This window comes from Phytophthora infestans, genomic scaffold (assembly GCF_000142945.1).
Source record: "Phytophthora infestans T30-4 supercont1.101 genomic scaffold, whole genome shotgun sequence".
Classification (NCBI taxonomy): Eukaryota; Oomycota; class Peronosporomycetes; order Peronosporales; family Peronosporaceae; genus Phytophthora; species Phytophthora infestans.
The window spans coordinates 88207-113637 of NW_003303658.1; the positions used below are offsets into that span (position 1 = coordinate 88207).

The window sequence follows — 25431 nt, forward strand, 5'->3', positions numbered from 1 at the left end:
TACGGTTACGTGAACGTTGTGGCCGACCGACCCGCTCCGAAGAGAAATCCTGGACTCCGAGAAGTGCCTGACTATATGGAGGACACCTCGACCGAAGATGACGACTTAGTGGTCCCGAACGGCAAGCGTGTGATTGGATCTGTTGGCGGAGTAGAAGCGTTATCGTGGGGTTTCATAGAAGACACTCCTGCTGAACTGCTAATCGACTCTGGAGCAGTAGCGTGTCTGGTGCACAGCCGCGTATTAGCTCGCCTAGGCCTAAGTCACGCTCCAAGGATGCCCTATGTTGGAAGCCTGAAGGGAGTGTCCGGATCCGTTATTTCCATCAGAGGTGTCATTGACCTGCCGGTGACGCTAGGATCCGTCGAGAGAAGAATTCCGTTCGCAGTCGTCGATACTCTACACGTGGATGCTATCCTAGGGACTAACGCTCTACGGGAGTTCAGGGCCGTGGTAGATCTGGACGCTAACACTGTGACGCTGAAGGACACTAGAGAGGTGTTTCCGATCGGTTCTCCTCGCGTCGAAGAGTGCTACATGTCCCGAATCACTTCTAATGTTCGTGTCTACCGTGGAGCGCAAGCTCTTGTGGTCGCTGACGTCCAGGGTGAGGTCGAAGACGGTACGACCGTTCTCGTCGAGGGTCTCGCGACTCTGGATGAAACTGTCAAGATCGCTCGCTTACTGTGTACAGTCTGTAAGGGTCGAGTGATTGTAGAAGTGTGCAACCCTACGGAGGAAGACGTGGTTATTAAAAGGGGAACGCTGTTGACCTCTTTAACGGTAGTCCCGGAGTCGGGTCTTCCGCAGGGTACTTCGTTCATCAAGCGGGGTTCGAAAAGTCTCGAAACGGCGATCCCTCCGCTACCGCAGCCACCCAAGTACGCTATCCCCAGAGAGCCTGCTGACTGGATCCATTCTGTCAAAGGTGCCGCGGACGCGAGGCCTGAGAACACTGAAACGCCTCCGCCTGATCCGGACCGTGACCCCGAGGAAGAGTTGGAAGTCGACTTGGAGAGCTCTAAGCTCGGAGACGAGCAGAAAGAACTGTTCCGCGAAGTTTTGCACCGTTCAAGGACATGATCACTGAGACCTCTATGCGACCAGGTCGTACTGATTTGCTGGAATTCTCGATCGACACGGGCGACCACGCGCCGATTAAACAACCTCCTTACCGAGTGTCCAAGGCCGAGGGCGACGTCATGGAATCCGAGATCCAAGAATACTTGAGTCAGGACCTCATACGACCGTCTACCAGTCCGTGGGCCAGCCCAGTTCTGATGATCCGCAAGCCTGACGGAGGGATACGGTTCTGTATTGACTACCGAAGGTTGAACGCTGTCACCATCAAGGACTGTTACCCCATGCTCCTTATAGACGATATCCTGGACGTTTTAGGGAACGCCAAACTGTTCTCAACTATGGATATTGCCTCTGGATATTGGAACGTCCCTATGGCTGCTGATAGTGTGGAGAAAACAGCTTTTACTTGTAAGTACGGTCTGTTCGAATGGCTGGTGATGCCCTTCGGACTGTGCAATGCTGTTCCGGCCTTCGAACGCCTAATGGAGACGGTTCTGGTGGATCTCAAGTGGAGAACTTGTCTGGTGTACCTCGATGACTGTGTGGTTTTCAGCGAAGACTTTCCTACTCACTTAGTACGGCTGAAGCAAGTATTGGAGCGATTCCGATCAGCTGGATTCAAGCTCAAGATGAAGAAGTGCAAGTGGGCCCGGGACCAAGTGGCGTTCCTGGGACACATCGTCACTCCTTGGGGCATCCTGCCCAGCCCTGAAAAGGTGAAATCAGTGATGAACGTCCAGAGACCTCACGATCTGCATACGGTTCGAGCGTTCCTGGGCCTGACGAGCTACTTCGGACGCTACATTGCTGGGTACGCTGCGATTTCGGCTCCGATCGAACGCTTGAAGATGAAGGGAGCTCAATTCGTCTGGACCGAAGACTGTGAATCAGCCTTACTACAACTGAAACGCAAACTGGTGGAACCTCCTATCCTAGTGTATCCTGACTTCTCGAAACGCTTCCAGCTGTATGTGGACTCCTCGAAGCTAGCGGTTGGAGCGTGCTTGATGCAGACTATCGATGGGCGAGAGCGAGTGGTGGCGTACGCTTCTAAGTTGCTAGTAGGATCAGAGAAGAACTGGATTCGCAAGGAGGACGGCACCTCGGAGATTGAATGCTGGGGAATTGTCTGGGCCACTCGAAAGTTCCGCTGCTATTTGGACCGGTGTGAATTCGACCTGTATACGGATCACAAGGTGTTGACCTGGGTTTTTAACGAGACCAACCGTACTAGTAACGCTAAGCTGGCAAGGTGGGCGATGAAGCTGTCTCAACTGCGTTTCAAGGTGTTCCACAAGCCTGGGACTTCCATGGGTCACGTGGACGGTCTATCTCGGCTTCACTCTCAAACGATCAGTGCTATCTCGATGTCGGATCTGCTTAACGATGCGAACGACGCTCAGCAGGGTTCAGTCGAAGTCGGGGAGTCTTCGACTCCCGGTGTAGCCCCGTCGTGGTGGAGTCCGGTACCGAGCACGCTGCGAGTGCTGACCCTGTCGCGCCTGCGGAGGAAGACGAGCCCGAGGAACAGCTCTTGGTGTCCCCGGTCGATGTTTTCGGACTTCAGCAGACTCGATTCTTAGAGGAACAGAAGAGAACGCCTTGGATTCGGGCGATGATCGCGTTCCTGAACGACGGAGCTCTCGCCTTGGATCCCCAGCTACGGACGAAGGTCTTACTGATGGCTCCTAACTACACTGTGAAGAACGGTGTTTTGATGCGTCGAGTACACCTGAAGGCTCGAGCTGGACCCGCGTCCAACCTCGAAGTGCCCGTGATCCCGCTACCGTTCATCTCAACCGTTCTTCACCACTGTCATAAGGATGTGTTATCGGCACACGTGGGAGTTACCAAGACGATGGATCGAGTCCGTAAGCATGCCTATTGGCACGGTTGGAAGAAGGATGTAGCTGAGTACGTTCGGGAGTGTACTGTCTGTGGAAGTGGTAAAGGTTATCGACCGTGGAAGAATGGTCTCATGCAGAAGATGCCTGTGCAAGAGTTATCCGGACCGTTCTCCTTGTTGGTCGTTGATGCTGTAGGCCCCTTGGTGGCTACTCCTAGAGGTAACAAGTTCATTCTGGTCTTCGCGGACTACTTCACTAGGTGGGTGGAGGCGTTCCCGGTGGCTCGGCTTGATACGGTGACGTTCGTGGAAGTGATGGTGAACGAAATGATCTTCCGCCATGGTGTTCCTGAGCGGCTGCTGAGTGACCAAGGTTCCAACTTCATCTCGGGACTGGCTCGCTCCTTCTACGAGACTCTCCGAATCAAGAAGCTGTTCGGCGCTGCCTATCATCCTCAGACGCAAGGACTGGTAGAGCGTTTCAATGGTACGCTCTTGGGAATGTTACGAATGTACGTCAACGAGTCGCAGACCGACTGGGATTTGTACTTGCCGCGGGTACTTTTTGCTTACCGTACTTCCTATCATGAGGCGTTGAGGGATTCGCCCTTCTTCAGTCTCTATGGTAGAGACCCAGTATTGTCTCTGGACCTAGCGTTCCTCAATACGAACAACAAGTGGAAGAGCAATGAGGTCGCTAGCTATCGTCGGAACTGTTCTTGTCTTTCCGTGACACTAGACGCATGGTAGAACGCCAGCTTCTGAAGGCTCAAGGTCGGCACGAACAACGTTTGGGCAGTCAAGTGTCAGTGAAGTTCGCAGAAGGCGACCCGGTGTGGGTGTACCAGTATTTCAGGGCTCGACGTGGCGAACGAACGACCAAGAAGCTAGCCTTCTCGTGGCATGGTCCCTATCGTGTGGTGGGAACAGTGGGTGAAAACGCTTATCGCATAGCCATTCCTACACATCCGAACCGAGTGGTGACCATCAATGCCAACCGCTTGAAGCGTTTCCGTGGACGCTGGAGTAGACCGTTCCCGTCTGAAGTGGCGGAGGGAGTACTGACCAACCCCAGCTTGGATGACGACGGTCCTCTAACCGAAGATGATCTCCCTTCCACTAGTTACGTGGAAAGACTGCTCATTGGTGGTGAGGAGACGGCTTGGACAGGTGTACCTTGCCCGGTGATAGACATCATTGCGAGACGCAAGAAGAATCGAGAGGAACACTTCCTAGTGATTTTGGCGACTTACGAGACTTTATGGAGACCAAGAAATACTCTTCTGCCTACTTACGCCGCTCTGACTAAAGCGTTCGAAGACACGAGAAGGAAGGAGGCTGGGCTTCCGGAACTTCGCCGCAGCGCGCGCCTGGAAGAAGCTAACGTCGCTGAGGACGAAGATGAACTACTCTTCTAAAGATTAGTGGAGTGAGATTGGTCTTTCGAGTCACGGTGGACTCTAAAGTCAGTCTTGATGGGAAGTGTGCAGTGAAACACTTCCTACTTTTACTTTGCACATTTTTGGATATTACGAAACGATTTCAAGCCACGTGCTTTACGAAGAGAGACCAACAAGTCATCGGTGTTAGACAGAGGTTATACTGTGAGAATGTAGAAGTGATATTTGCTCTGTTAACCATCTTCCTGTGGCAGCCACCCGTGCCACCTCTCCTGTGTGTCCGTATAGTCGGCGGCCGAACCGGTCTTTTCTACCGCCTTGAACCGCAGCTGCTCCAGCCGCACGGTCCAAATCCAACACTCCTCCTCGGTCGTCGCACTCTCGGCAGAACTCGTCACTTCAGCTTGAAGATCTCCCGCAGTTCCGCAATCCTCGGCGCCGGTAACGCCTTCGTGAGAAGATCCGCCATCATCAGGCGTGACTACACGTACTCGGGCTTCACTATCCCTTTTTTGCAAAATCACAGATGAACTTCACGCGTATGTCCACGTGCTTCGCACTCGCCATGCTCTCCTCGGATTCTAGCTGCTTAATCGCCGCCTGGTTGTCCATCCTCATGGGCACTGGCTCCACTACCCGGAAACCCAGCTCACGCACCAGCTCCCGAAGTCCCAGCAGCTCGCGCCCCACCTGCGACGCTGACGTGAACTCGGCCTCCATCGTGGAGAGCGACACGCCGGTCTGCTTCTTGCAGATCCACTGCACCACAGCCCCGTCCATCGTCACGACTCCTCCAGTCACCGACTTCCTGTCGCTCTTGTCGGCGGCGAAGTCTGCGTCGCTCCAGCTCTCCAAAGCCATCACGTCGTCCTTCCTCGTCGGCGCCTGCATGATCAGCTTGACGCTCTTCGTCCCCTTCAAGTACCTTGCGACCCTCTTGGCCAGCTTCCAGTCACTCGTGGTCGGCTGGTGTGTCCTCCTCGTGGCCTTATGCACAGCGAAACTAATGTCGGGTCTCGTGCACCGTGCTATCCAAAGCAAACTTCCCACGAGCGACTGGAAACGGCGGATCGTTGGCTCACCCGGCGCACCCACCTTGGTCAACAACTGCGGCTCGTCTACCTCCGCCTCGTTGTGCTCCTCACCAACAGGAACCCGCACACTGTTCGCGATTGCCAGCCATGCTGCTCCAGCAGCTCCTCGATCGTCGCCTGCTGGTCCAGCGAGTACCCCTCGCTGCTGTCCAGCTCCACGCGCATCCCCAAGAATTTTCTCACCTCGCCCAAGTCTTTCACGGACAACACGCTCATGGAGCAGAAGAAATCGTCCACCAGACTCGGCTTAAACGCGGTGACCAGGAGATCATCCACGTACACGCCCACGAGCATCATCTCGCCGTTCTCTCGCTTGTAGTATAGGCACATGTCCGTCACGCACCGTGTGAGCCCCGCCTCCTCCAGCTTCGCGTGCAGGAGTTGACTCCACAGCCTGCCTGCTTGGCGTAGGCCGTACAACGACTTCCTCAAGCGCAGCGCCAGCTTACCTTTGACGCTCACTCCGAGCCTGCGCATCACCTCATCTCCGATCACCATTCCCTGTGGGATCTCCAGGTAGATCTCGAGATGCTGCTTTTTGTCGGCCTTCACGTACGCGTTGGGGATGTCCCCGTGCCTCGCAGGCACGCCCCAGCGACGAGCAAAAACCAGGATGACCTTCACCGTGCTCAGTTCCATGACCGCCGCGAACGTGAGCCCGAAGTCCACGCCAAAGATCTGCTCGTTGCCGCACGCAACGAGCCTGGCCTTGAACCTTTCTATGGCTCCGTCTGCATCAGTCTTGGTCTTGAATACCCACTTAGTGTGCAGTACGTGGCTGCTGATCGGTGGCACCACCACGACCCACACGCCGTTCCCCTCCAGCGCTTTGAGCTCCTCCGCGATGGCAACCAGCCATTTCCTCCAGAGCTTCCTCCTCTTTGCCTGCCGGTAGTTCTTCGGGTCGGGCTCCCGCACGCTGTTCACCACGTCCGCGGTCCGTTCCACCCGATCCTCATCAGCGCCTCCACTCGCCACCGCCTCAGCGGGCTTCCGCGAAGCCGAGCGCGTCTGATGCCTATCCCGCGTCCAGCGAGATTTCTTCCCGCGACGCTTCGCCTTTTCCTTCGTCTTTGTCCTCGAAGTGTCTGTCTCCAAAGCGCCCGTGCCCTCCGACTCCTCGGAGTCCTCCAGATGCACGCGCTTCAATTGTTCGTTCTGCACGTCTGACAACGTCTCGACGTTGCTCACATGCTGCGTCACTACGACTACCTTATCTTTCGGGAGATACACCCGGTAGCCTTTAATCTCGTCGTTCTTTCCCACGATCATGCCCGCCTTGCCCCTCTCACCCAGGGACTTGTTCTTTGCGTCCACGTGCACCGTACAGGGCGACCCGAAAGCCACGATGTCACTCAAATCCGGTGTGTTCTTTGTGAGCATCCGCAGTGGCGACTTCGATCCCGGGTTAGCCTTCGTCGGGCTCCTGTTTAGGATATAGGCTGCACATTCCGCAGCATCCCCCTCAGAAACTAAGCGGAAGGCCACAGGCGAACACCATGCTCCGCACCATATTCATAACGGTGCGGTGCATTCGTTCCGCCTTGCCGTTACTAGCCTGGTTTCGCGGCTCGCTAATCTGTCGCCTGATTCCGGTATCTTTGCAGAAGAGATCCAGGGTCTTGTATTCCCCACCACCGTCCGTCCTCAACACGTGTATACGGATGTTGAACTGCCGCTCAAAGTACGCCATCAAATGCTTAAACTTCTGTGCCGCGACGTCCTTAGTCTTCGCCAAGAAGACCCTGCAGTAGTTGGTGCGATGATCAACAAAGTTGACCATGTATCGGTTCCCTAGTCGATCTCTCGGAGTCATCGGCCCCTTCAGGTCGGAGCAGATGACTCCTCCGATCACGTCAATGGGCGAGTTTGCCCCGGTGTCCTTGCGCGACTGCTTCTTCTTGGTCTGTTTGCCCTGGGCACAAGCCAAGCAGTTCGCCCTCACCTCGTCCGTGAGTGCAATCCCGGATGCCGGGTCCTTGGCCATCTTAATGATCGTGTCGTAGTTCAGATGCCCTAACCTACGGTGGAAATGCATGAGCGGCCCGGTCTGCACGTCCCTGCCGATATCCGCCTCACCTTCTGCCAACACCGACATCAACACGTTGCCCTTCCGCCCCGTGCCTCTAGACTCCATTGCACGCACGGGGAGAACGTTGTTTGTCTTCTCGACGTCAAACACCGCCGGCCCGCCGTTGATGCCGGCTACCACGCGGTGCTTCCCTCGGTACGCGAGTCCGTACCCCTTCGCCTCCAACAACCCGTACGATATGATGTTCCTTTCCAAGTTTTCCGCGTACTGCACGTTCAGCAGCCGCACTTTGGTCATCTTCCCCATCGCCGTGGTTACGAGCATTACGCTCCCGCGCTTAGTTACTTTAAGCGCTCCTCCGTCCGCTGCCACGCATTGACTTTCGTAGTCTTCCGCGTCTTCCAGCAGCTCCGGATCATTCACCAGATGACGGCTGGATCCACTGTCCAGGATCCAGTCCCCCGTCTCTGTGGCCGACTCCTCGACCGTGAGCACGAAGTCAGCGTCCGTGCCTTCGCCCCACCTCTTCTTCTTGTTCGGACAGGCCGCCCGCAAGTGACCAGATTTACCACACTTGTAGCACTTGCGGTCGTCCTTATCGTCCTCGTGCACAGCGTACCACGTCTCGCCCCAGTTGCTTGCCTCGCAGCTCGATCTCCGTCGACTGGGCGAAGTGCGCCAGCTCTTCCGCTTGGCGCAGGTAGTCCGTGCGTGCCAAGTTCAGCCTGGACAGCATCGACACTCGCATGTTCGGATCCGCGTAGTGCACGATGTTGTCTAGGACCAGGTTGTCCGCACCGCCGCACGCCTCGCTAATTGCCACGAGGTATAGGTAGTGCTCTGTCCAGCTTCTCTTGGAGCTCTTCGGTGCCGTGAACATCTTCATTCTCTGCGCGGGTGTGATCTTCGTGGCGAAGGTGTGCAGCATCCGCTGCATCGCATGCTCGAGCGCTGGCTGTTCTTCCCACCAGCCTTCAACCTGCTGGTTGTAGTACCTCTCGGCCATTCCGCTAAGATGGTGACCGAGGATGTCAACCTTGACGTCCTCGGTCCACTGGAACCCACTAGCACGCTCGGCGAACTGTATCTGGCGCACAAAGCGCTTGCCCCACGCCAGGAAACCGCTCCCTAGCCCATGGTACAGCTCCTTTCCGTCGAACGGCCGGATCCCCAGCTTCCTCTGCCGGGTGTCAGGTACCCCAGCGAATCCCGGTCCTGGCGACTGTGGCGGTGGCGCTCGATACGCTTGCGGAGGCACATAGTGCTGCGGCAGCGCCGGCTGTGGCGCCTGAGCCATCTCGACGCTCGCTGCTGCATCTCGGTACTCACGTTGCTTCAACCCGAAGTACGTGGCCGGCGAGACGGCAGGCGACGTGCGCCGCGGTGGCGTCTGGTCCAGGACCTGCCGGTCCATGGCTCTGCCCAGGCCCAGCGACGACCCGAAAACGCTGCTCTCTCGACCCTTGCGCTCTTTCTCCTCCTGTCGCTCCTGCGACTCCTCCAGGCGTCCCATGCGCACTGCGAGGTCCCTAGTAGCTTGTCCTGCGTCCCTTTCGTTTCGTCGTCCGCCTTCTTGACTTCATCATCTTCGCCGTACTGGCTGCCTGCCCTTTCGCGACTAGGCTCTGCTTCCGGCTTGCCTTGGACTTCGTCCGTGGCAACAGTATGAACCATTGGACCCATAACCTGTTAGACAGATGGTTATACTGTGAGAATGTAGAAGTGATATTTGCTCTGTTAACCATCTTCCTGTGGCAGCCACCCGTGCCACCTCTCCTGTGTGTCCGTATAGTCGGCGGCCGAACCGGTCTTTTCTACCGCCTTGAACCGCAGCTGCTCCAGCCGCACGCTCCAAATCCAACAATCGGAAGCGAGATGAATTCTACAAGGGGCTTGTTGAAAGAAAAAGAAAACAAAAGAATTAGTTAGAAAACGACACTACTTCTCCTACACGCTTCTTATTGGGACGGTCTGGACCACTGCGGGCGTGGAGAAGGAACGCTGGACAGCGTGACTACGCTGACTTCTTCGACGGTGGCGACTTGGACGACGAACGGTCCGGAGAAACCGTAGCCTTCTTAGGCGAAGGTGAATGCGACTCGGCACGCTCCTCGGGACTCTCGGAAGTCTTCTTGGTGGCCGACGGAGCTTCCGCTGTTTGCTTGTCTGGCGACCCTTCGGGCTTCTTCGGCTCAGGAGGCGGAGAGAGCGAACGGTGTGGGGAACGCTTCGGAGACGAAACCTTCTTTGTCTCTTTCGCAAATGACGAACGCGAAGCTGAAAGCCGACGCGAGGCTCGCGAAGTTCCCCTCTTGGACAACGAACCCGCCGGCGATACTGAACGCTTGGGCGAACGCGTGCGTCGAGTCTTCTTGGCGGGCGAGGCCGAACGCGACCGTGATTTGGAGCGTTTCGAAGAAGCAGTCTCCGCCGCCCTCAATTCCTTTGAAGGAGGAGACTTAGACGCCGAACGCTGTCGAGTGGCCTGAGCCGAATCCCGCTTGGTCGACGACTTGGACTGCGACGCCGGACGCTTAGAGGAAAGCGTACGTCTCGACTTCTTCTTCTCCGGAGACGCCGATCGTGACCGCGACTGTGACGGATGGCGAGAACGCTTGGGCGACAGTGTGCGTCGGGACTTCTTCTTTACTGGAGTAGGCGAACGCGATCGCTCCGAATACGAGATGCTAGCCTTGCACTTGCCGCTTGCGTGCTTGGGGAAGGGAGGTCGCTCGGGCGTAAGTGAACGCTCGCGCTGCCGCGAGCGACTCTTCCGCTTGTACGAACACCGGAGTGAACGAGAGCGTGACGTGGAACGCTTGGCCGACTTCTTCGACTTAGGAGGAGGAGAACGTGACAAGTGCAGACGCTTGACGGGACGCTTGCCACCGGCCCCACTCTCGCCCGAACTGGATTCGTAGCCCCGTGCGTCTTTGCCGTCAACTCCGTCGGGTCCGTCCTCGTTCTCGAACTCTTCTTCCTCCGATTCAGCGTCTTCTTCCTCGACCCCTGCCCAAGACGCGGTGAAGGCTCCGTTGGTACGCTCAAACGATGCGTACCCGTCCTGATCGGCTTCAGAGGAATCAAAGGGAGCGATCCTAGGTGCCTTGAGCGTCCCATCGCGGAGTTCGCGGGCTATCTTGACCTCCAACTTCTTGAGGCGTGGGCAGTGAGTAAGAGCGTGCCACACTCCGTCTGAGAGATCTCCAACGTCGCGTGGAGGCAAATTGCCGAATGAGGCGGAAAATTGGCAGACTGGTTGCCGCCTCCGTCTCTCTGGCGTTTCTCGAGAACCTCGCCGTTGGTTGTCGACTGCCCTCTCCCAGATGTCGACTGTGACCGATTGATGGGCAATGACCACGCAGTTGGAGGAACGGTACGCGGCGGAGTCGGACGTGTCTTCTTCTCATTTGTGAAAGTTCTTCACAAGGAATGGGGGTTCAAGCAAGCCTCGTCCTGGAATACGCGCGGTGGGAGCTATGGCCGGTATACACCAGCGTGATCGTCGTCTGGGTGTTGACGACTCCCATTAGGAGCGTCGGGTGGGTGTTCCTGACGCAGGTTTGGCGCGTTCTATCCATGAACCTCGAAATCTGTGGAGAGTGTGCCGCTTCTTACCGACACACTCTGCAAGACCGTGAATTCCGCCAACTACGCGGTTCGGTGTACGCTTTCGCGGCGTGGAGCGTTTTCTTTAGCGCACCTACCTGGGTCCTTCAGGACGAGGATGCGAGATACGGTGCTTATGGGAGGATGCTCCGCAGTTGGTGGATGGCATGCAAGGTCACCTTCGCCGAGTACCTACCTAACGTGCTCGTGGACACCAAGGACTCCGCGAAGCGTTACTGGAAGCTTCATGGGAAGCCAGCCGGGCTACTCTACTTCGTTGTTATGGCGTTGGCGAGTTCGTCTGCTGGGTCGCGTTGCTGTGCCTGTCGTTGCTGCTGTTCGTACCTATTAACCTCTACGACCTAGTGGAGTTCGTTCTTCATGGACCTATCGGTGTCGCTTTCGGACTTATGCTGCTAGTGACGTACGACTACTGTTACGAATGGACTCGCTGGGACCTGCTAAGACCTCTTATCGTCGTAGTGACCGGTGTGATTTCGCACGCGCTGCGTCTGTGCGAAGAGGATAACCCGCTGCTTTCGATGGCACCCCAGAGTGTGGTCGGTCAAGCTTTGGCTATTACCCAACTGAACGCTTCGAAGCGTTGGCGTGCCGAGGCTCTCTGCTTGGAACGCTTGCGGTACAAGGACGGTATCGAAGTGCTACACGACTTTCAAGCAGCGGAAGAAGATGCCCCTGCTACGGAAGCGTTCCTGGGTAACTCCTATGGAACCGAGCAGCCGCCGGACCATCCTATCGACCTTTCGGGTGCGCCAGAAACAATGGCTCGCCTGCGCCGCCAGCGTTGGCCATCCGTTCGCCGAGGACGGCAAACTCCAAGTCGGGGAGTATGTCCCGCACCCGGGAATGTGGTGTCGTGCCAGGCGCTGGCGGGCAGGATTTCGTGCCAAGGAATCTCGGCGAAGGTCAACGAGCTGCGACGGCGGCGGCTGGTTCCCGTTGACCCCGCAAGCTCCCACTCACTTCGCACATGAGACCGGTAAAGTTATGGTGTGATTGTATTGGAACGCTACGATGGAGTACAGGAACGGTGTGTGAGTTCCCTCCTATCGTCTTACGTGGCTGGGGACAAGGCCGGATGCGCAAGGTGGACCGCGTCTCGGACCTTCCTGTCGCCGCACGAAAACGGATGGCATGGAGAAGGACTATTTTGATCAAGATAAACTGAAGCGGTGTCGTGTATAGGAAAGCGAGTTGGCGGTAGGCTCTCGTTCATTAGTCTCAGTCTTACATTTACTACTTCTTGCCTAAGCTGAGTGAGAGAAAGAAACAAGAAGATTTTTGGTGTATTAAGTTATCATGTGCTACCGTTCCTGCCACTACTCGAGACCGTACTCCCTGAACAGCCGCGGACTACCCGACCCTAGAGGTGGTGTACGACATAGAGAACGTCGTACGCACCGGCTAAACACGGAGTTATTTGGCATGATCCAGCAGCCTTGATGAGATCTTCTCTCTTTTTGCGAGCTTCGGTACCAATGTAGTGGATGGGCTCTTGTCCAACCACGCAGCAGCTAGTTGTCTCTTTGATGACACAAGGTCACTCAATTTTCGAAAGTACAACCCAAAGGCATCGAGAGGCTTGGCGCTTCGACATTTGTTTCCGATCCAGTTGTTGGATTGTTCGGCTAAATTTGATGTGGTCTCCCCGTAAGTAGGTAACTTGAAATGATTCTGATACACATATTTCACGCAGTGCTGTTTCGAAATCCCGGACAAGTATGTTGCTGCAGCTGGTTTTGTGATTTTGAGTTCTGATTCGAATAACTTATAGTCGTTTTCACAGTCACAATTGGTCATTTTTGAGATTAACTTGCGCTCTTTGTTCGTTAGTGAAACCTTTTCTTTGCTGGTGATGTTTCCTTTTATATGCCGAAGACAGAATCGATGTCCAGCGCGCGGAAAAACAGTGTGTGCTCCCGCTTGAAGGCCCTTATCTCTGTCAGAGAGAGCTGTAAAAGCTTCTATGTCGCCCAAAGCCTCCTTGACGACGTATAAAAACCAAATCCAGTGCTCCTTGTTCTCAACAGGAACGAGAGAAAAGCGAAAGGAAGTATCGATCTGTTTAGGTCTTTTGAAGTCCACCAGAAAACCCCCTCGCAGGTTCATCTCACCTTTGAGATGAGTTCCGTAAAAGCAGTACAAACGGTGACTTCTTTTGGCGACTTGGATCCCGATGTTTGGGATAATACATGCTCGAATAAAAGTCCCGTTGCCGGATTTCTCAAACTTCATAATTGAGCCCGGGTTTTTTCAGCAAGTAACCTTAGATAAGACTCAAGCTTCTGATAGCTGTCAGTCATATCACCAACCCAATCGCTTATCAATCGAACTCTTGATCCGCGAAAGAACACTCGGCCCGAGGTTTTGGCCTTTACCCAATGGAATCTGGCAATTTCTGCGCCTGTCATCTTGTTAGTTTTTCCATCATACCTAGGCAGCATTTCTGCTTCGATCAAGTGTGTCAGTGTCGCTAAATCTTGCGCTGTATTTCTTGGTCAACTGCGAACGAGCGATAGTACCCTCGGCAGGAGGTTGTTCTGTGAATCCCACAGGCATGACGTGGCTGTGAGCAAAATTAATGCGAGTCACCTTCCAGCTTCCATCAACTCCGTTGACATTGATAGCAAACGGGCACTCAATTTGGTCATAGGAGGTGTTCTTGTCGAAGAATTGCTGACCATTCAGTTTTTTGCAGACGTACTTTGCATTTCCACTATCGTTTGCCTTGCTACTAAAGCTTTTGACAAACAACTGAAAGCCGGACGATTGGGCAAGTTCTTTGCAGCGCTCTTGAATTGTCTTTAGAGATCCGTGAGTCTCGATCCCGATGTTCTCTCGCCGCTGGTACGCCACGCCGTAGCTGCTCTTGCTACAGTCTGTCACTTCGATTGGTACATCTTGTCTCAACAAGCCAAGCGACTTGGCCATATCCAGCTCTGACACGTTCACCACGAATGGAGCCGACCCGAAAGTGCGAGCTTTTCGTTTTCGAGAGCGGAGCATTCGGCCAGTGTATTGTGTGCCTCGTGGAACTAACGAGCTGGTGAGAGGAAACAGAGAAAGGGGCTTGTAGCAGTGAGAAACGAATGCACGACGACAACAATAGAAAATTAAGTCAACGTCTGTTGAGTGCCGTTGGATTTACATATTAGATAAAAAAAATGTTGTTAGCATGCGCATCATATGTAGAATACTATACTATTTAATTTGAATATGAATTGAAGTTTTATTTCATAACTACTGAGATTCGCTGACAATAACACTATTTACAAATCAAATCACCCGATCTCAGTAGTAGCTACTGACTTATGGAAATTGCTCTTCACAGAGCACATATGGAGATTTGCACAAGACTATCCATTATCCGAAGGCGGCACCATTTTAATATTACATATTTAAAATTCTAATAATGCATGTTGCTTTTAATATTTGAGTGCTAAACAGACAGAGCTTCTTATTCTTAAATGAAGTAGCCCCTAAAGACGCTTCCTAAGCTGCAAGGTGCTTAGCGTACACGTAGGAATGCGTGTTTTCGAGGTTATACTAAAATATGTAATACTCTGCACTTAATAGTTTCTGCAAGTTACAGTGACTTTAATAACTACAACTGTTTTGTTGTAGAAATATTAATAAATTATCTGAGAGTGAGGTAACTGACTGAGCTGCCAAATCGTAGTACATGTACAGCAGAAGCTGGCCGTAAGAGCAAAACGCTGCAAATAAACGTTGTCACTTGATCCATAAAGATAGATAGATAGTTTTGGATTGAATAAAATGAACTCATATTGTGCTTTGCTCCAACTTTGGCATATGAATAGCGCCTCTAACTTAACTTCAAATCTCAAAAGTTGATCCCATAACTCAACGTTAAAAATAAGTTCTGGTTCAGCTAAAACGAGGTTAGTAGCAGCTCTAACCACTTCAGCATTTTCCTGGTTCAAGCATCAGTGCGTCGTACCAGACACCTGCAGCGTGTTGCTGCGCTTGCCAGTCTTCGTGACACTCCCGGTACGTATCTACAGCCTGGCACTGGTGCAAATCTCTTCTTGCCTCTAATTGTCAACGTTGTTGGCCAGGATAGCAATGGTGCTGTCGATGCCGACACGATTGCAAGTTCAGCTCACTGTCAAAGTTGGGCAGCCTTACACGAACAGCAGGACGACGCACGGGGCCCCCATCATCTTCGAATTCATGCCTAATGATGGCCTCGATGTTCTTCGTGCCAAGATAAGCAGCTCGCTGGCAACGTATACCGACATCACATGGGAAGCCGACGCTCCTATCTTGATTCGGCCGAGTGCTAATGCGTCTCAATCAAACTACGTACCGTTACCAGCATTACAGAGTGAGTTTACTGATCGAATCAACCGCCTATGGAACCAAGCAAGCAGGAGAAAAAATGGGTAAGAAGTGCATTATAAATATTAATCGGTCGAGTAATAATAATTTAACTATTTGTCGTGTACCAGGCAGGCTGATTTTCAACTTGAGCTCTTCATTTACGTGCAGCGAGCTAATACAAGTACTGGAATTCGTCGCGCCACTGAATCGCGTGTACAAGCATCTGCAGCAGCAATAAGTGAACTTCTAGAGCGTGAAGGAGCACGCGACATGTATGGCCCTGCTTCACAGCGGTATTGGGCTATATCCCATGCACGACAACCTGAAGGAACACCATTAGAGCCACCAACTAATGCTACCTTCTCACAGTTGCAGCGAGTTGATGCAATGCAATCCGACATTATTGCTCAGCAGGAGAATAACTCCGACCAACGCCAGTTCGTTCGTGTGAGTTGCCGTTTGAATGGAGGTGTAATTTCTCTGGATATTGACGTTGTAGAATTGCGGCAAGCACTCGGATTACCGTCCTACAATCTTTTTCCTCCTTTTCGGGCAGACCTCGACACGACGTATCCTACTGAAAATATTGATAACGATGAGCACGCAGCACAATAAAAAAACAGTAGCAATAACTAAACAAGCAAATTGCGATCATACATTCAACTAAAAAATATATCGCGGTTGAGACCAGCTATATCGTAGCCACAATGTCCATATAGATTACTGTTTTCTTCACGTGATGGCTCCATACATTTTCGCATTGCAACTTGCAATGTGCGCTTGGCGTCGAACCGGAAAGCCAAATGCGTATGCCGGGTCAACCATCGTTTTAAAAGACCAAAGCCGACCTCAATTGGATTCAACTGCGGAATATATGGAAGTAAAAAGAAAAGCAAGGCTCCTGTCGAGTGGACCAGCTCTATTAGTTCTCTGTACATGTGGATTTTGGCATTGTCAAGAATAACAATGGACCTATATGCAGTATTGTTAGTGAGATGTGTTGTCGATTCACAAGTAAGCTGCGTACCTAGGAAGAGGCCAAGGATTTAGCAATGGGGCAACATTTTCCAGAAATGATTGGTGAAAACGACGTCGATCAAAGGTTCCTGGAGCTGTGTCCCAAGCTATAAACCCAGACACATCCATCGCAGCAAGGATTGAAACTCGATCACCTACACAAAATGTTAGTTACAGAAGAAAAGTGAACAAATAAAAGCAAAATGTACCTCTGTCAAAAGGTTGCCGTACGATAGCTGGCGTGTTTCTTGCAGACCACGCAAAACGACGAAGCACATCACGACCATCTTTTGCTGTTTCATCCAGAAAAACTAGCTGCTCCGGACCACGATAAAATGGGGCTAATTTCATGTAGTAAGCGTCTATTTCAGCAGAAACACTCTCTCTTGCCCGTTTGGTAAGAACCTTGCGAGTGAGGCCAAGGTCAAATCGCAGCGCCCGGCATATAGTTGACGTTGAAATGTTTGAAAGTGACGGGAATGTTGCTTGTAGAGCTAGTTGCAGCTCTTCGATTTAGAAACACGGATGCTCCTCCACGAAATGTTGGACAAACTTGATGCATTCCGGCGGCCATCTCGTCTTCCGCACAATAAGGAGCGTTTGGTATCACATTTCCACGCCTGCGAAATAAGAGTCCCCACCGAGAGATTGACCGCGTCGACACCCCCATTACAGAGGCCACCACACTTAAATCGATGTCGTAGATATAGGTTAGGACGATAGATTGCCATCTCATGTCGATTGAGATTGTCATTGCTAAGATGACAGAGTCTACGAGAAAGCGTTAGAATGAGGAATGACGTTGGTTTGTCGTTTTTACCGCAGCTATTCAACGAAAGCTGCCCCAATACAACCTTAACTCTTCGTGAAAGCGGGCTATTCAATTTTAATTCGAAGAGATGAGCACATAAGTCTACGTTGTCGTGTTCTTGATGATTTGCTAAAAGAACGAGTTATGTGCTGGTTTAGCCACAATGCGTGCAAAGCACAATATGTGTTACTGCTGTAAACCATTGTTTTTTAAGATTGTTAAGACAGCAAAATCCGATACTACTTAACTGGCGGATATGTCGTCGACAGAGGCGTACGATACGATTTTAAATGGAGCGGCAAGACAACAACAAAACACGAGAGGTGTGAATTATAGTTGGTTAAGTAGACTCCATAACGAAACGTTAATAAACTTGGAGCCTAATGACGTCCAATAATCCTGAAATCATCGTTAAATTATCAAATAAAAAACACTACCGTCAACAGCAACAGCAGCAAGGCGTCTTGCGACACAGTATTCAAATGCTTCAATCATAACTGGCACAGATTCGAGTGTTAATTATCAATTAGCACAAAATGAACGCTACATACATTAAAAATAGTACCATTTGAAAATAGTTTAGCTTTTATTGAGTTTGATATGAGAAATGAACAATCTTTAGTTACTTACAAGCTGAATAGGCAGTACAAGCAGGTAAGTAGTGCAAGCTGGACAGGCCATTACTATCGTTTGTGCTGGTATGAGCTAAGTTTCATAGCGGCTCAGAAATGGCCCGAGATATCGAGCACGACGCTAAACGAAACATATTGTGAAGCGTTTGTATATATGTTATTTGAAGTGCTGGTGGTCTAGGGTGAAAGATGAAGATACAGTGATAGCCAGCAAAAGAAAATATATTGCACCAAGAATCTTGATTCAAGAGCATTAGAATAATTATTTCTTAAACCAGGTAAGCATCATGCTGACCCAAAGTAATGAAATTAAAAATAATCGATTTAGGTACACATGGGTTCATCGTTTTTTTAGTTATCCCGCCGAGCGTAGCGGAGGCGGGAGGACCAAAGCAAGTAGAGCTAAACCTAAATTACCGCCGCGTAGCGGCGGCGCTCGGCTAAAATACTACTACAGTACAGTCGTGCACCTCGTCTTCGGCCCCGGTATGGCTTAATAACCTGCACAATCTAATGATTGCGCTACATGCATTGCGCAAATGAGTTGCCCATCTCCTTTGGACCAAATAACCTCAATGGTATTCCCCTCCTCGAGGAGGGATGAAACGCCGCACTTCCGCCACGATGTATCAGCTCAATCACTTCACCATACAACAGCTCATTATAAATTTTGTTGCAAAACGCCATGGCACGTCGCCCGTTCTACGTTGAATCGAGGGATTATTAAAAGTCTCAAGGACCACTACCGTGCTAAGAAGCAGAAGGCCAAGCTGGACATGTTTTACAAAGGCGAGAAGTATACCCCCGTCATTATTTATACAGCGATGAAGTGGTGCTCAGAAGGTTGGCAAGACGTATCGACAATGACCATACGAAACTGTTGGAATCACACTGGTTTTGTGTCGAAGATGGATTTGAGATTTGTACTTAATTGAGGTAATACAAAGTAGTACATTTGGATTCCAAATGTTCCTCTATAAATATTCGCAGCTCGTAGACTCTATATGGTCCACCCCGCCGAATACGAGGTGCACGACTGTAGTGAAGCAAGATATCTTTCAGAATTTCAGGATGCAAACTGACTCAAACTTGGTTTTCGGCCTTTTATGTAAAAAAAATGCCCAGTTTGAAGAGGCCGGGGTATTGGGCCACATTTTTTATCACGGGCGTGATTCGCGAGCGTGCCGCATTGGCCACTTCACCTCTGGACAGCTATTTCACCAGCTGTCAGTCCGTGCGCTTTCACTATCGATCGCCGTCTGGTTCGCTCGCAGCAGCTACTGCAGCGACGAGATCGGCGCTATCTACGCCGAGCATTTCAGGCGACGACATCTCGACACGCGACAGCACGAATACTCGCTTGCCGAGGCTGCGTTCGTCAACGTCGCCACCACTTCACTCTAACTTTACAAGCATAGTAAGACACTCGCAGTACTGTCATGTCGACGTCGCTACCGCTGCCCAAGGGCTTTTTCAACACGAACGTGCGTGTATCCGAGGATATGCGGCGCCAGTACATCGAATTCGCTGAGGCCTCCATCCGCAAAGTCTTCGCGCTGAGTGATTGTCACAAGAATAGCTGGATCCCCATGCGAGAGAAGAAGGGCGTGGCCATCTACCGCAACTTTGGTCAGGTGCGCGGCCCCAAGGCCTACAAGTCCAATGTTGCTGAGGTGGGCTGCAAGGGACAGCTCTCTGCCTCGTTAGACCAGGTCGGTCGCGCCTACGCAGCACACGATGACGCGCTATTTAGGAGACTCATGAAGAAGTTGAATCCCGCTGTAATGGATGCCGCCGTACTGCTCACGGTCGTCCCGCGCACACCTCTCACGCCATTCAGGTACATTGGCATCAAGTGGTATGCTGTCAAAACCCCCACACCCATCGTATCGCATCGCGACTATTGCTGTCTGGAGGTCCAAGACAAGATTGTGGACTCGTTCGGCAACGAAATGTACGTCCGCGTCCTCAACTCGATCGAGCTCAACGAATGTCCGTCGCTAGAGAATTCGCATGGACTTGTTCGCGCCAAGATCCTCGCCGGATATATGTACCGCATTGATCGTGCCGAGCCGAACGTAGTTAGGGTACACCACGTGGCACGATTCGACCCAGGTGGGTATTTCCCTGCGCAATGGGCATTCAAGACGGCTGAGTCACAGCTAGTAAACAGCATCGTGCAGATTCGCCGCATTATTGACAAACAGCAGATGAACTCATGCACGTTTGTAGACAAGCGACAATGGGTGCCCAACCACGAGCGTCTGCACTGTGCTGTATGTAGTCGGACTTTCGGCACGTTCCGCCCGCGTCACCACTGTCGAAGCTGCGGTGAGGTCATCTGTGGCAAATGCAGCGTGTTTAAGTCTGTGGAGGTGCCAGGCACCACGCTTAAAAACGTTCGCATCTGTTCGGTGTGCAATATGGGAGTGCAAAAGACTGGTGGGCAAGATGATGATGGACACATGTCGGATATATCTACCTCCTCCATTACTTCTAGCAGCACGATCGCACACAATGAGATGAACCTGATGGATCTTTACATGGGCAATGGTGGCGGGCCACGTACGCCCTCGGCCTTTTCGGACGCGTCGGCACAGTCCAATCTTTCCATTCGCTCTACGACGTCCACACGATCAGCCTACGACGCTCGTGGGCGAGCACAAGGTCAGGCGCGAGGAAGTCGCAATCCTGGCGTCTTCTTTAATGATAGCCATTCGCCACGATCGTACATCGCTAACAACCTCACACCTCGCAGTACTCTCGGCTTCGGCTTCGGCTTCGGCTCCGGGGCCTCCACACCTCGATCTGGGGCGAACAGTGCAGCTACGACGCCCTCAGCAGGAGCGAGGCCATCCATCTCAGCAGCAAGTGTGGTGGCAGCTGCAGCTATCACAGCGCAGCGCCTGTCGAGCTACAAGCAAAATCCCGTCGATATCGGATATTTGCGCGACTCAGTGAACGAAACGTTAGCAACGGAAACACGTGAACGACCAGAGGATCCGACAACAACATGGCCACCAGCCAAGATGCAGCGACTGGAGACGGGGGAAACTGCAGACGTGGACATGGAATCGGATGATCAGGATGAGATGGAGGCGAAACCAGCAGCGCCACTAACTAGTGAGCAAGAAGATCAGCATCGCCCGCGAGGGATGCAGTTGCCGACTGTGGAGCGTATCGAAGAGAGTCCGTTCGAGCAGTCAACCCGCACGTCGTCCGTTCTGCGTGTGAGCATGGTGGATAAGGAGGATTCCAGCGGTGCCCCGGCCAGCGGCTTACGGCCATTCTTTAGTGGGATTCTGTCGCGCGTGCGCGGCGAGTCGGTCGAAAAGTCCTCACATCGGGCCGCCTAATTGGCACTGGGAGTGGGAATACCTTGCCCTCATCGAAGAGTCCAGCGAAGCAGCAGCAGCAACAGCAGCACACACACAGACAGCATCCCAGACTCAGGCTCAGCAACCACATGGACTCCTCAGAAGGCGAATAAAAAAGAATGACTTCGTACCGGTACGCCTGGAAAGTCGAAAAGTCGAAAATTGGTATTGTCGCATGATGACGATTCTTTGCAAAGTTCAAGTGAAATTTACTTCAGCGTACTTTAATGAATAGTGCACGGACAATACAATAAGGAGCTGGATAAAGGCACCAAACAGGGCTAGGGTGTAAAAGAAGGGGTGATGTAGTCTCTCTCAGTTCATCCGAAACGGAGTTTGATGATCCGGGCTAGTGCTTTAAATTGTATGCGCTTCAGAGGTTGGCTTCAGAGGATGGCTTGAGCATGACCTAGCTAGCTACACTCAGAGTGTCCTTGATCATGTTCAGGATTTGCGAGACATGACATCCATCCCCAATATCATTTTATACAGTGCGTAGTGGGTAATAAACGCTCATTGTTTCATGCCAGCATTTAAAGTCTTACGAGCTCTTGTTTGGTGCCTCTATCCTTGACCATAAAGAAATGTATTAGTGATTTTGCACAGCAATAGCAAAAAAAATTAGTACGGAGAAAAACCAAAATATTAATTAGAATACGTATTGTATTAGGCCACAGGCACAAAAAGTAAGATATTCGCAAATTATGAGCGTATACCTTAAATATCAGTGATATACACTATGAAGCGCGAACAATACCGTTTCTGTGGTAAAGCCACATCATAAACCTAAGGCGCGATATTTTTGGATCTAAGATCGCTGTCCAAATAGAAAATCGATGTATTTTTTGGCTGCCGATTTTTTCTGCTTTAAAAAAATAAAAGAAAAAAAAATTGTTGGTATGTCCAAGCGCTACAATAATTAATACTAATAGACCTATCCAAATTCATACTAAACCCTCTAATAGGTTGTATCTGAAAAATTATTGTCGACACCAGGCGCGACGTGAGGGCTCAGGCTGAGGAGCTTGGTACCATGCTCACGCGGAAGTGCTTAAGTATAGCTTTCAATACAAATGCCGTTTGGGTGCAGGCTTATAGCGAGGACACGTAATGGCTAAGATGTGACGACTAAACTAGGAGTCCCCTGGCCCCCATACATAGCCCTGGGCATTAGGGCCGTGCAGTAGTGCTAGTACCTCACGAACCAGGAGGTTATGCGCTTCTTTTCTTCCAGCGCTCCCGTCTTGCGAGCCTGTGTGTGCACTGAAAATACTGCTGCAGCCGCTGTAGTGTAGTGTTTATGAAGATCGACGGTGCGTCGCTGACTACAGCTTCGACTACAGTACTTTCAGTAACTAGACTAAATACGAACACTCTATTTTTCGGAGCTCACAATAATTAGTCACTAGTTAAGACACACAAACTATTTTTGAATATAGACTAATTATGAACTCGAAATTAGTCTATCTCAGCATACAACAGCAGGATTTATTATGGGCAAATGCATCACTAAACATCTTAGACAACTACTTCTTCGACCACAGTAGTGGTATCACTATCGACTGAGACGGCATCTTTTTCTGCTTCATGAACTGAAACATTGCTGTCTGAGTCAGATACGTCAATAGAGTTTAAGTTCCCATCTGCAAACTCTTGTGGATACTTCTTAATGATTTCCTGTAAGTGAGGAAAGCGTTGTGATGTTGTCCACGTCCCATCAACACCTAATGACAAACCACAGCGCATCATCGCCTTGCGCGCGTAGCTGATCCCGTTGTTATCTCTCTTATTGTTTACTTCACGAATTGCTGCAGCCGCTAACTCAAGGAAAAAACGTTTGCCGGAGTTCTTTAGCTTACCTGAGTAGCTGCCGTATCTTATTTTGCCACTGCTTATCTTCGATTAGCTCGATCTTCTTCTCGTTCCACATTCGAGACCACACATCCTTAATTTTTGCAATGACAAACGAGTCAGCTGGTTGACATAGATCTGTCGCATTAGCTGGTAAATAATGCAATCTTGCGTTAAGTCTTTTGAGCTCATCTGGACACTGTGACTCCTCTAGATGGCCCGAGCAGTTGTCCAGAAATATGGTCTTCTGGCGTCCGTGGGAGTCCGCAGTCATGGCTCGCTTTTCATTAAGGTACTGCCGAAAGAGGCGTTGATCCATCCACCCCTTCGGTCCTGTTCGATAGCATGCCCCGGTAACGTTGTCCTCGACACCTCTTATAGGATAACTCCTATTAACATTCGTGAATGTCATCATTGGCGGGTGGATATATCCACTTGGACCCCCGAAATGCACACAACCATTGTCATGCCCTCACCCCCAGATACTACATCTGCATACTTAATCGTTTTTTCGCCAGCAAATCCAGCTTGCCATTGTCGAAATCGATCATGAAGTGGGTCTCATCAATGTTTTCAACTGCACACTCATTCAGAGTGCCTTTTGTAAAGTCCTGCTTCAGTTGACCAAGATGAGCTGCAACTTCACGCTCAATTTGGGTCTGTTTCTCGGGGCTAACTTGTCTCTTCCCTGTGTGCGTTCGGAGCACGATTCGATGCTTCTCCATGAAAGCCTGTATCCACCTTGACGTGACTTTGGAGGAGAGAGGTATTCCTTGCGTATCCTCCGACGTCTCTGAGAACACTGCTCCAGGGACTTGAAACTGGCGGATCGCAATTTGGCGGAGTAAGGGCGCGTCAAACTTCAACCCTGCTTTCCGTAGTCGGTCAAATTCAGATAGAAGTACAGGATACAGCCATAATACCCACGGGCTCGTACGCCGACATCTTCCTATACTAGTCTTGCGGCTTATTCGCACACGGCCACCGGATCTCCGTCATGACAATGCTGTCGACCCACGAGCAGCTTCGAGGAACCTCGTTCGCTTCCGCCACCAATCCGCAGCCTTAGCAATGTTCGCACTCCGCGTTCCAGACTTGAATATTGACGGGAAATGGTCAACGGCTTTGGGAAATAGTTTAACGTCGCCGTGTAACTGCTCTATTTTCACCATCCATCGGAGCACCTTCTTTCGTTGAGCGATCGTCGAGACGACTTGAGCTGAAGACGACGTACATAAGCCTGAGCTACGCCGAGGCAAGATGACAGCTCGTACCACTGCTGTCATCGAAGTTGAACTTTGTAGCTGTGTTTCTGGTGGTGGCGATTGCGGCGTTGTGGCGTTGCTGTGACGAGTCTTGTTTGAATTGGCCTGAACGTGAGATTCTGCTCTTGCGAAAGCTGCAATTATTGGCGAGCTTGACGAGAGGCGCACCTCGTGGGGTGCAGCATGGTTCTTCGTGATACCTGACAGATCTGTCCTGGAGAGCAGAAGTTTACTTGAGCAGTCAGGACACCGAATGCACTGAGCAAAACCTTCGTCCCCGACGGGGCTCCCACAAAAGGGATGCATTGATCGCTTACACCCGGGACATTGATGCACGCTGCCAACGTTCTCTCCGCAACCAGCACACGGGGACGTGTCAGAGGATTTCATTGCAAACTCTTCCTTGTGCAGATTATTGAGAAATGACTAGGTGCTTACGGCAGCACGCTTTGTTGGTTGTACTTGAATTGGTATAGAAAACTTTTCATATTTTCTAAACATGAAGAATTAGGCGGATAGAAGAGCGGAATTGAACCAGAAGAAAGAATATGAGAAAATATGCTGAACAATGGACACAAATATAATAATTAAAACCCAAAAAGAAAGAACTTAGTGTAAAACAAAAAGTATTAGGTACAAAGAAAGAAAGAAATGGGTACAAGTAAAAGGGTATAGGCAAAACCACCTGCTCATTTAGCGGCGCTTTTCCACCCAATACATGTACGAGAGAAAGAAAGAGCTGTCTCTTCGGCGCTTAGGGCCTCGACAGATTTGCCGGCTAATCATCACACGCGGGGACTCGAGCTCAGGTCATGGGAATGGATGGGCAGAAACCAAACCACTTCGCCAAAACGTGCCCAGCATAGACTAATTTTGAACATTATAGCGAAGACTAATTTTGAACTTCGTGGTTTCTACAGACCATTAATTAGTTTTCTATAGACTAATTATGAAGATAGACTAATTTTGAGCGAAGACTAATTACTGTAAGTACTGTAGCGTTCTGGGCGCCCGCTCCGCGGACGCTAGGGCATGGTTGGTTGGTGTAG

At 51.3% G+C, this 25431-nt stretch overlaps 4 protein-coding genes across 4 annotated transcripts; all 4 read left to right on the plus strand.

Moving 5' to 3' along the window:
- Positions 1–4894: 4894 nt before the first annotated feature.
- PITG_23169 (uncharacterized protein) lies at positions 4895–5674 on the plus strand (the record flags this gene model as incomplete). Its single annotated transcript, XM_002896173.1, has 1 exon — positions 4895–5674. One exon carries the CDS (start codon positions 4895–4897, stop codon positions 5672–5674), a length of 780 nt encoding a protein of 259 aa, XP_002896219.1.
- Positions 5675–15171: 9497 nt separating this feature from the next.
- On the plus strand, positions 15172–15495 carry PITG_19663 (uncharacterized protein; the record flags this gene model as incomplete). The annotated part of the gene is made up of 1 exon (XM_002896174.1): positions 15172–15495. The coding sequence occupies one exon, from the start codon at positions 15172–15174 to the stop codon at positions 15493–15495; it is 324 nt and encodes a 107-aa protein (XP_002896220.1).
- A 204-nt stretch (positions 15496–15699) lies between these two features.
- Positions 15700–16044, plus strand: PITG_19664 (uncharacterized protein; the record flags this gene model as incomplete). The annotated part of the gene is made up of 1 exon (XM_002896175.1): positions 15700–16044. One exon carries the CDS (start codon positions 15700–15702, stop codon positions 16042–16044), a length of 345 nt encoding a protein of 114 aa, XP_002896221.1.
- Positions 16045–19328: 3284 nt separating this feature from the next.
- Positions 19329–21371, plus strand: PITG_19665 (uncharacterized protein; the record flags this gene model as incomplete). The annotated part of the gene is made up of 1 exon (XM_002896176.1): positions 19329–21371. One exon carries the CDS (start codon positions 19329–19331, stop codon positions 21243–21245), a length of 1917 nt encoding a protein of 638 aa, XP_002896222.1.
- Between the last annotated feature and the right edge of the window lie 4060 nt (positions 21372–25431).